The 12,023-nt window shown below is 37.1% G+C and overlaps 2 protein-coding genes across 3 annotated transcripts; both read right to left on the bottom strand.

Annotated features, from left to right (window-relative positions):
• Positions 1-2,201: 2,201 nt before the first annotated feature.
• LOC114177021 (LEAF RUST 10 DISEASE-RESISTANCE LOCUS RECEPTOR-LIKE PROTEIN KINASE-like 2.1) lies at positions 2,202-6,014 on the bottom strand. The gene is made up of 3 exons (XM_028062241.1): positions 5,084-6,014; positions 3,820-3,855; positions 2,202-3,619 (listed from the first exon to the last, which is right to left on the bottom strand). Exons 1-3 carry the CDS (start codon positions 5,850-5,852, stop codon positions 2,466-2,468), a joined length of 1,959 nt encoding a protein of 652 aa, XP_027918042.1. The 5' UTR covers positions 5,853-6,014; the 3' UTR covers positions 2,202-2,465.
• A 262-nt stretch (positions 6,015-6,276) lies between these two features.
• LOC114177022 (LEAF RUST 10 DISEASE-RESISTANCE LOCUS RECEPTOR-LIKE PROTEIN KINASE-like 2.1) lies at positions 6,277-9,198 on the bottom strand. 2 transcript variants are annotated; one of them, XM_028062244.1, is made up of 3 exons: positions 8,203-9,198; positions 8,013-8,048; positions 6,277-7,593 (listed from the first exon to the last, which is right to left on the bottom strand). In XM_028062244.1, exons 1-3 carry the CDS (start codon positions 8,939-8,941, stop codon positions 6,479-6,481), a joined length of 1,890 nt encoding a protein of 629 aa, XP_027918045.1. In that variant the 5' UTR covers positions 8,942-9,198; the 3' UTR covers positions 6,277-6,478. The 2 variants fall into 2 exon arrangements, with proteins under 2 accessions (XP_027918045.1, XP_027918044.1); XM_028062243.1 differs by having other exon boundaries at positions 8,013-8,051.
• Between the last annotated feature and the right edge of the window lie 2,825 nt (positions 9,199-12,023).

Consider the following 12,023-nt stretch of genomic DNA (forward strand, 5'->3'; position numbering starts at 1 on the left):
TACAACATTAAATGTCACTTCTAAGTGATTTTTCATTTTTTTTTCTTATTTTTAATATTTAAAAATCACTTAAAAAGGACATCTCATGTTATAAGAAAAAATTATCAAAATTTAGTAGTCAAAATATCATTGTCTCATTATTTTTGTAAAATTATTCTCATTCAATTACTTCTTACTACCTGATATCTCTTTTATAATTTACAATTTAATAGGTTCACTGAATTATATTAGTTATATTAGAGTATGTTTTTAACATTCTTTAATAATACATCTCTTTGTGATGCTATTGTGTGCAGGGACATGGAACATATTTATTTTGAATTGCTTTGGTAATATTCCAACCTCAAAATGGTTTATTCCATTTTATGATGACGTGTGAACCACATGCGTGTGAATTGCTCACGATGTCACTTTTATAATCTTAATCACCAGAATGAACATTAGGCAAATGAAAGTAACACAGCTATGAGTTTGGTCTACCCAATTATTTGTTGCTCTTTCTTTTAAATAAAATTTCAACACAGTAAAGTAAAATGAAAAAAACGATGATAATAAAATTTAAATAAAGAAACTTAGCGAAGAACCTTTACGCAACTTTTGAGGGTTCCATTAGTTATGCAATCCCCGTATATAGTTGGAAACCTGTCATTTCCTCACACGAGCGTACCAGAATGGGTTCCTTTTCCTTCTCACATCAACATCATTATATATCGAATCTGAAATTAGGTTAGATTAACAAAATCTTATGTAATTTTTTAAAAAATATATAAAAAATAGTGTGTCTTTTTATAATTAAAAAAAATTAAAATAAAGAAACAGATACCTGATTTGATTTTAATCAAATGCATGTTCTTTTAAGAAAATAATAAAAATGTTATTAACCGAGTCGTCTAACATTTTATCTACGAATAGCAAATAAATAACTATTAATTACCGAAGTGGTGAATGTAAGATGATTTTACTTTTAACTCCGGCTAAAAGTTTGACTACATTATTTATTTAAATTAAAATATAATTCTCATATCAACTTCACATTTTAATATGATATAACAATTTTAATATAGTTAAGTCATAAAATAAAAATATATTTATAAAGTTATCATTATTTATATATTTAAATAGGATTATTTATATATTTATTGGGCCAATGGACACTTCTTCCATTTTGATGCATTTCTAAGTTTAGGTTGTTTGAGGGAGGTGCATGAGAGTATGGGCCGTATAGTGGGTCATAACCCATGTGTTAGTCCGTTTAAAATTTGTCGGTTGAAGTTTTCAATTTATTATTATTTAGTTAGTTAAATACATATATAAATATTAAAGATAAAAAAAATTAAAAGAAATTGACGATCCACCCGTTAATTTGTTGGCCCGTCTTTTGGCATGACATGTCAAGAATTCCGGTCCATTTTGATACCGCGATTAGCCTAACCCACTTCACTTTTAATGGGTCAATACCTTAGAGTTGTATTGTTATTAGTATTACCATTTTAAACTCTAATATCAAAATTTCCAGATTTCAAAAATTATGAAAATTTTGAAATTTGATATTTAGAGGACTAAATATGTTTATAATCTCTGACTTTTGATGTGAAATTATAATTTTTTTTTCTTCCAAATTTTAAAGATAAATAAATATAATCATTTTAATTCAATAATGTTAAAATTTTATTAGAAATAAAACATTATCTGAGTCTGGTATTTAAGTCAAAATATGTCAAACATGATTCAAATATTAATTTAAAATATCATTTTACATATTAAAAAGGAATTTAAATCAGTTAAGTTAAAACAATTTTATTTATTTATTTTTAAAGTTAGAAGTTCAAACTATATTAAAATTTTAAATGGACAAATTATAATTTCGTGTGAAAATTTGAAGTTTAGAATAATATTTAATCCAAACTTACACTATTTCTTTGTGTAAAAAAGTAGACAAAGTTCACGGGATTAAATACAAACTTAACACATTTCAACTAGCTAGCTGCGTATGAAGTACAAAATTACTCAAATCCCGAACGATAAACATAATAACGTTGTGTTACAAATTCATATATTAGCTTTTTTTAATTATTATCAGTATTATTTGGCAAGAGAAATATCAGATAGAAATAAGGATTAAATTTTTTCTTTATAGAAAATACTATAAAAAAATTGTGTGAAAATTTAGTTGTTTTAGTATAATTTTTCTTACACAAAAGTGAAACTAATAAATTAATGCTAACATCACAGATTCTGCAAATATGAAAGGCACAAACTGTTTCATACTGTTGCAGTTTTCACATATGCATAACATAATGCATGCATGATGCCCCATCACCCGTACCGCCTCCAAAAAAAAAAGAAAAAAAAAAGGACACTTAAATAACTATTGCATGAAAATGAAAGACAGATCAAACCTTAAACTTTGATCATCAATACCGAATGTTGTTCGGTTTGAAAAAATTCTGACAGAAGAGATGCAACTATGAGCTGCACGAGACACTATCAAATGATTCGGATACTGCAGTGGAAAACTCTGTTGATCGTGGAGGAGAAGAGAGGAAAGGTTTTGGTGGCATTTCCATGGAATCCACACTACCTAACAACATATCAATCACTCTACTTATGGTTGGTCTGTGAGAAGGAATTGTCTGAATGCACCACAAAGCCACCATTGTCATTCTCTTTGCTATCTCATTCTCCTCACCAGACAATATCCCTTCAACTCCCAAATCAGTACCCTGCTCAAGCTTCTTATAAATAACCAAATGTGGGAAATATAGTTCGCTCGAGCGACTAGCTTCAACGTTGATGTTCTTCTGTCCTCCAACCATTTCTAGTAGCATCATTCCATAGCTGTAAACATCAGACTTGTGTGAAACACCTCCAAAACTTTTATTGAACACTTCAGGAGCCACATACCCTATTGTTCCTCTAGCATTTGACATTGATATAATGCTTTCATCTCTCGTGCTCAGCTTCGCAAGTCCGAAATCTGATATCTTTGGCCGATAAGTTTCGTCCAAAAGAATGTTATGTGGCTTGATGTCAAAATGCAGAATCCGAGTGTTGCATCCTTTGTGCAAATACTCAAGTCCTCGAGCTATGCCTATTGCAATCTTGTTCAATCTGTCCCAACCCAAGGGTGGAGTAGTGGTTTTGTTTTTTTCTGCTGCTGCTTTCTTGTGGATGTACTTCTCAAGTGAACCATTCGACATAAACTCGTACACCAGGGCTTTTCTGCTTCCTTCTAGACAGAATCCAAGGAGAGAGACGATGTTAACATGGGATGTTTTGCTTATGCTAGCAACCTCGTTGATAAACTCTTCGCCGTTCTCCTTTGATTCGTTCAGTATCTTCACTGCCACCGAACAACCATTGAGTAACTTTCCTTTGTACACAGATCCATAACCACCTTCCCCCAGTTTAATTTTGAAGGAGTTGGTCATTTTCTTAACTTCAGAGAAACTGTATCTCTTTATACCCATAGAACCTTGGCTTTCGAGGAAGGCTTCTATAACTCGATCATTCTTTTTTATCTTGCCCAATTGTATTAATATAAATTTCCAAATTCTAGCTTTGTTGCGGCATATGATGACAGCGATTAGAGGTAGTGCAAATCCAGTTCCAACGAAACCTGTTAGCAGAGTTTATGATCGATTAAGATTGTCTTACATGATAACTGATTATATTTAAGATTTCAAGAAGATTTAACATGACTGCATTTTTATGTTCTCTTTGCAAGATATGAGACATAGAAACAATATTTTTGGCGAATATATATCCAGAAAACAGATGGATATAATAAGAGAAGTGTTTGTGAAAAAAAGAATGCACCTAAAACCAGCTTCAACACTCTGCTCTTCCTGCCACCTGCAAAAAAAAAACACACGTCACTATTATGATCTTAACGACAAAAATGTCACACAAGAATTCAAACTCCAATTATAACAGTATAAGTATTATGTTTAAAAATCCTAATATGTTAAAAGTGAGAGTTACACTTTTCAAACTCAACCCCGTGATTGATTCTTGAACTCTAACAAGTATCTACCTAAACCACACCAACCCATGGCCTACCAATACTCTGGAAGGCAGTGGTAACTGAAAAGTCAACCATTGAGGAAAACGAGTAGAAAGTGTTGCGTGTCTATTAGTCATGCCACGCTGGTTTACTTTTGTGACCTGTTTTCTCATAAATAATACGTAGTTTATTATTACTATTATTATTTTATTATACGCAGATGCTGCACAAAGTATATTTGTTTAAAACAAAATGGGGTTCTGGTTAGCTGGAACGTCTCAGCTGCAGCATCAAGGTCTAACTATGATGCTAAAACAAACAAAAAAACTTGACTCTGTTTGCCATAATTCTAAGCATTTTCAGTACCAAACTAATAATTATTGTAACCATGTCTCTGTCACATGACGCACATTCCCATTAGTATATTTCCCTCACTGTACCTACAGTCTAGAATGCCATCAATATTAAAAGGAGAAGACTAATACTAGGAAATTAATTACGACTGGTTTAAAGGTTTTGCTTTTAAATTTGATACTATAAATTTACAAACATAACGGGAGCGTTTGTATTTTGCAAGCTTTTATATAACAGTGATGACAATCTCTTTAGTGCTAAATACTAAACGAAAAGAATTGGGTTTTCTGAAGGACCATTTTATCCAATAATAAAGCTGATGGATTTGATTTTACTTCTAACACCTTTGTGAATGCCTCGCCGTAGATCCCACTGCATACTACAAATTCTCAATCTTTAACTGATTCAAAACATGCATCATGTCCGGTCTCTTTGCCTTACAGATTTACTAAAACACAGTTTTGATATGTTTGAGGTAAATACAATTTGTTAAGTTTTTCATTAACTACGTTTTACACTTAGATTATCACAAAGGTAGGAAGAGATGAAACAGAATCTGCATCACTGTATATCTTCTTCACCTTTATCAAAGTACGTATAGGATGAGTTAAACTTGTGTGTGAATAAGACCAAAATGGTAGGACACTAAATAATAGAAACATTTTTGGTCTATTAGAGGTATTCAATTCAGAAAATGAAGAGATAAGATAAAAGAGAACATACTATCGTGAGTAGAGCACACTGAGCCATGAGTTCCACCGGAGCAATAACAAGAAAACTGATCGGAATCATTCTCTTTCGTTCCACATGCTCCTCCAGAATCCCTGCACGCTGTGCACTGAGAACTCCACTCTGCATCAAACTTCACATCAAACCCTTGATCCAACGCTTCCTTCAGCGGCTCAATCCCGTTCCCTGAATCCCAAACAACACCCTCTGAAACTTGCACCAGAACGCTAACCCCGCAGCTCTGAAGGCCCGGGAACTGCCTCAGCTGAGTACCATTGACCGCGTAGAAAGCGTGGTTATTAGTATCATTCTGACACGTAAAGGAGTTTCCCCCAACAGAATCCTGAGAGGGGCAATCGTAGAATACAGAAACATTCTGGACGGTGCGTAAGAAAGAAAAGGGAGTGGAACTGAGAGAAGTGTTGGTGAAATTGGAAGAGCAGCGATCATAGACAAGGTCTGTTCGCACCATTCTCATGGTGGAAGCCGTTTGGTTGATGTGTAGTACATGGAAGTTCATGGAACCAACTTGAAGCGAAGTGTTTTGGTTATCCATGCACGTGAGCTTGAAGCCATTGCGGCCACAAAACTGGGGTCGGTTCCCTCCCCAGAAAGGATAGGATACGTTTGTGAGAGTTCCACAGCTGAAAGATTGGCTGCAAATGGAGTAGGTGTTGTTTTGTTGAGAGTAGGATTGTGGCAAAGTTGCTAAGAAGAAAGCAAGGGCGAGTATGGATGCAAGGAAGGAGGAAGTGGTGGTCATAGTTGGATGGCTGGATGAAAAATATCTGAGTGATCTTAATGGTGAGGCCTGGCACGCTTTCTTTGAAAACTTCGAGTTAGAACAGAAAAGTGGGAAGTTTCTTTGTTCTTTAGGGAAAGAAAATCATGGCAAAACAACAAGAGTTATCAAGTGGTGAAAGGTTCTGTTTTGATTGTAGTATTATATACCATTATTTGAAACGAGGATGGATAAAATAATTTGAGTGGATAACAGAAGTTTCATTTGACTTACGAGAATAACAGCGGAACAGAACCTCTTTCGTGGAACTTTTTTCCCTTTCACACGGGGTAGCTTTTTTGGTGCGCAAGCAATATACCCGAGTGCATCACATGTGTCCCAGAAAAGGATTTTTACAAAAAATAAAACTTTCAAGTAACCTGAGAAGTATCTTAAGATTTCCATATCAGTCTTTTCAATTCAATTTCTTTATCTGTTTACCACGTACCTATAAAATGTGACATACGCTCTTAGCAGAATGCGGATACGTATAATAATTCTCGATTACTTACACAATTATTAACAGTATTGGAAAGTTGCTTTTTGAAATGGAAACTAAGTATACAATAGTTCTTGCAAGTTCTAGTCTCGTAATCTGAAAATTAGAATCAATCACTACTACTGGTGGTGCAAATATCCACTTCAGTTTTCATAGGACTAAATATGAATGGCTCAGGTGGAATTTGCAATTGTTCCGTGCTTCCTTCTAACATTTCAACCACCCGACTCATAGCAGGCCTGTCAGAAGGGATTGTCTGTATACACCACAGTCCCACAATAATCATTTTCTTACAAATTTCATTTTCCTCTGGGGTCATACCTTCAAGCCATGCTAAATTTTTTCCCACCTCAACGTGCTTGTATATCCAATGGGGAAAATATGTCTCACTTGAATGACTTGCTTCAATGCCGATATTTTGCTTTCCTCCAACCATTTCCAAAATCATCATTCCATAACTATAAACATCAGATTTGTACGAAACCCCACCAAAGCTTCTGTTCCACACCTCTGGAGCTATGTATCCAACTGTCCCTCTAGCACCATACATAGATATGATACTTTGTGTGTCTGAGCAGAGCTTGGCCATCCCAAAATCAGAGATTTTGGGACAGAAATTTTTGTCCAAAAGAATGTTGCTTGGTTTTATGTCAAAATGTAATATCCGAGTGTTGCAGCCTCTGTGCAAGTACTCCAATCCTTTGGCTATTCCTTCAGCAATGTGGTGTAGCCTTTGCCAACTCAAAGGTGGATCAGTTTCCAAATTCTTGCTGTGAATATACTTTTCAAGTGATCCATTTGGCATAAAATCGTATATAATAGCCTTCTTCTCGCCTTCAAGACAGAAACCAAGGAGATTAACGATATTTACATGGGATGTTCTACTGATGCTTATAACCTCGTTGATAAATTCTTCCCCGTTTCCCTTGGAAGCATTCAGTAGCTTCACAGCCACTGCAGATTTGTTGCATAGATTTCCCTTATATACTTGACCATAACCACCTTGTCCCAGTTTGGACTCAAAATAATTGGTCATTTTCTTGATATCTGAATATGAATACCTCTTTATGGGAAGTGGTCCATTATTTCTGATGAAGGCCTCAATGTCTCGATCAATCTTTCTGGCCTGCCGAATGTCTGACAAAATTGGTGACAACTTTCGTCCAAAAATGTAAGTTACGACGCATGTCAGCAGTGCACCAATTCCTCCTGCTATAATTAAACCTGCAAGCAAAAGTAGAAGGTAATTCAGCTCTTCTAGTCCTTGACACATGAAGGTTATGAAATTTCGATACATTCACAATGGGAAGATCACTATCATGTGAGGAGCGTTAATTGTCGAGTATGCCATGGTTTTGTATAACTTCTAAATTCGATGAGATAGATGATGAAAAACCACATAAATCATTTGCTTTTCAACATAAACCAGAACTAGTAACAACATATGAGTCATCTTTTCACAACGCAGGTTGTCTTGGTTTGGTACTTTGTTTTCTATATTAACATCATGAATTCCTTCTTTTAGTCTATCCTTCTTTTAGTTTATTCTACCAAAGAGGATGAAAAAACAGTTTATAAAGTGAGTACACTTTTCTGTGAAACAAGAAAATGGAAAGAAATATAATTGAATACAAAAATTATACCTATAATTAATCTTGACAAACCGGTGCTGCTTCCCCCTACTATTAAAACAGAACATGATCAGTTAAACAATAAAACTCGTACATAACCTTATTTTTCAATTCTTAGAAATTAATAAAACTCAATTGTCGAAACCATGATAGTGGCAAGTATTGTTATTTAATTGATTTCACCATTTTTCAACAACCATACCATAACAAGTAGTGTTTTTTGTACTTCCATCTTTGCAGAAGCACAGCACCTGCTTCTCGGGGTTACTGTAGCCGCAGATTCCATCACTAGCCTCGCACTGAGCGCAATACGAAGCAGTGTGCCATTCAAGAACAAACCCTCCATCCATGGCACTGGGAAACTGGTTTATCAAGTCACCATCACTTGTAATCGCATCCTTCATCACTGTCACCACAATCTTTTCCTCACAGTTCCCGGACCAGTCAAAACCTGTGGTCTCGTTCCCCGTCACAAACACAAAAGACTTGTTTGCCCCAGAACTGAGACACTGAATAGAAGGCACACCAGAAGGGTAGCTACTGCAGTTGTAGTAAAAGCTAAGGTTTAAGTTGGAGGGGGAGTGAGTGAGCGGTAGGTTGCCTATGGGAACACCGTGTTTTGCCTTTGGACAGGTTTGGTTGAAAGTGTCAGGATCCAGCAGCTTAAGCGTGTGGTTCTCATAGTCTATATCTCGTACCGTGTAGTATAATCCTATGTGAGAAAAAGTGGCGGTGCCTCCACTACAGAGAAGGCCAAGTTCATGGTAACCGCAGAGTTGGTCAGTACGAGAAAGCCAAAAAGGGTAGCTGATGTTAGGTCCATTTGTGCAGCGTTGGGTAAGGCAAGTTGGTGCGAATGATGTGTTGTGAATGGCAGAGGTATTGGTGAAGAAGAGAAACAACGTAGAAAGAAAGCAAACAAATGTAATTCTGATGAACATCGGGACCAATACAGCATAACCTGTTCAGTATTTGGGAAGAAGATGGTGAGTTTCAACATATGCGTGAAGATTAATCAGACTTCCAATGTCTCAGGCATGAAGGAAATTTCTGGGGAGGCAACGAAGTTGAATTTTCGTGGCCCAGAGACATAACACACTTCTGGTCAATAAGAGAAACAGATCATAATGGAGAAGGAGAATCTGTTTCCCGTTTCTCACCTTCTACTTTCCACATTCACATTCAATAAAACGAAAATGTTTCCATAACGTGCACAATAATTTTCATATCATATCTCTATTTTTTTTAATTTATATAAAATTAATTTAACTCAAATATATATATATATATATATATATATATATATATATATTTTTCAAGAAGTTTAGTTTCAAAGTAATCCAATATTACAAGAGTGACAAGTAAAATGACATTTTCATCTATTTATATAAGATAAATATATTTATTTACTTTGTCAGTATTACTAGGAACAACCATCGTTTGCTTGAGGTATTATTAGTTTTGGAGTATGGAGTTCCGTCATGGATTTTGTCCTTAAAAGTATCGGAAAGTGAAAGAAGAAAGAATATCTAAATTGTGCTTGACTTCGACTCTTAAACGATATGAGACTTATTAGATGTACAGATAATTCAATAATGAAGACTCGATAATCCTAATAAACAACAAATATATTAGAATAGATTTTGGATGACTATAATATTATCTTAGAAATTGAGTTTTTAAATTTAATTCAATCTTATTAAATAAACTTAGTTTGTATTACTTATATATTATAAATATGTCCTATTTTTAAGTGATATCGGACATAAATGCCTCTAACACAACAAAAAATGTGAACCAAATTTCAAATAACATTTTTACTGAAATAAAAGATGTTTCCATAAACAGAAAAAAAATCTCACATTTTTTGAGAGTAAACTATAGGTCGTTTACCAAAGTTGAAGTGTTTGTTAGAGTTTTAAATACATATTAGGGTTTGTTGACAAATTACATAGAGGTAGAGAAAATAAGTAGATTTTGTTTGGGGTCTTACACGAGTAGGTGAGAAGGAAGGAAATTTGAACAATTATAAGTTCTTATCTTTTGGTTGAGCTTGCATTATTGAGCCCAAAGATGTAGGAATTATTTGCCAAACTTCGTAACCAAATTTTTGGGTTTTCCGTCTCTTTAACCATTTGTTTTTTATTTGTAATATTACTATTAATTTTTTGTTTTGCTTGTTCACTAAATCTAAACGTGTTTAAAACGAATAAGATGGTCCATTCGTTTAGAACGAAAGATAAACTTATTCAATTGGATAAATTGACTAGTATTTCTTTTATATTCTATACAAGTTTTGGTCCATTCTTTTAATTTTGGAAATATATTCTAAAATATAAAAGTTATATTTAGAATAAAATAGATAAATGAACATTTTTATAGGACAGAGCAAGTTGAACCCTAAATTGGGTGAGAAAAAAATAAATGGCGCACAAAAACAATAAAGAAGGACTGGGTCCAAAATTAGATCCAAAATAAAAACAACGATCTCCATATTTTTCTTTTTCTTCCTCTTTACTCATTTATTTTTCTATAAATGACATTTATAAATTAAAAAATGTCCAAATATTTTTTAAATACTCACAAAATTTATTTAACTCGAGAAATAATTTATACAAAAATGGTAAAATATTGAAGTTTCAATAGTGACTACACATAGAGGTGTCAATTTGGTCCAACCCACAGGGTTTGGCCTTGGCCCATGTGGGCTAAGGCCAAAAAAGTCCACATTGAAAAAAAGCCCCCAACAAAGAAGCCCACAGGGCCAAAAACCCTACAAAAGCCCTGTGGGCCAGGGTCAACCCATGGGCTTTCATCTTCCACATAAAAAATATATTATTTTTTAAAATATATTACTATCTGTGGGACAGGCCCAACGAACCGGACAAGCACGACGACCCGAATAGGTCTAATGACTCGGACCTGTCCGACGACCTCGACAAGAATGACAACTCGAACGAGCTCGATTATCCAAACAGCCAAACAACCCGAACGGGCCCGAATACAGAACAAACCCGACAACACGGACGGGCCCAACGACATGGAAGGGCCCGACGACCCGGACAGGCTCGATGACCTGGATGGGCCCAATGACCCGGACAGGCCCGACGAACCTGACAAGCCCTATGACCCAAACAAGTCCGACGACCCGAACGACCCCGACGACCCGTATGGACCTGACGACTCGGACGGGTCCTACAACCCAGACGGGCCTGGCGACCCAGATGGGACCGAGGACATAGACGGGCCTGACGAGCCAGATGGGCCCAACAAGTCGGATGGGCCTAACGACCAAGACAGGCCATACGACCTAGACGGGCCCGACAACCCAGACAAGCCCAACAACCCGGACGGGACAAACGATATGAACAGGCCCGACAACAGGGATGGGCCCGACGATCCAAACGGGCCCAATGATCCAGACAGGCCCAACGACCCCAACGGGCCCGACAACTTGTATGGACCCGACGACCCAAACGGGCCCTACGACCCAGACGGGCCCGACAACCCGAACGGGCCCAAAGACACATATCGGGCCGACGACCCAGACAGATCCGACAACCAGGACGGGCCCGACGACCCGGATGAGCCCGACGAGTCCGACTACCCGAACAAGCCTGACACCCAGACGGGCGCAATGATCCGAACGGGCCCCACGAGCTGGACGGACCTGACGACCCGGACGGGACCAACGACCCGAACGGGCCCAACGACCAAGACAGGCCCGATGATCCAGACAATTCCATTGACCCGAATGGGTCGTCTGACCCATCCGTGTTGTCGAGCTCGTTCGGGTCGTCAGGCTCGTTCAGGTCGTCGGGCTCGTTCGGGTTGTCGGGCCCGTTCGGGTCATCGGGCCCGTTCGGGTCATCGGGCCCGTTCGGGTCATCGGGCCCGTTCGGGTCGTCGTGCAAATTCGGGTCGTTTGGCATGTTCGGGTCGTCGGCCCGTTCGGGTCGTCTGGCTCGTCTGGGTCGTCAGGCCCGTCGGGGTCGTCAGGCCCGTTCGGGTTGTCGAGCCCGT

The sequence above is a fragment of the Vigna unguiculata genome, chromosome 3 (assembly GCF_004118075.2).
Source record: "Vigna unguiculata cultivar IT97K-499-35 chromosome 3, ASM411807v1, whole genome shotgun sequence".
Classification (NCBI taxonomy): Eukaryota; Viridiplantae; Streptophyta; class Magnoliopsida; order Fabales; family Fabaceae; genus Vigna; species Vigna unguiculata.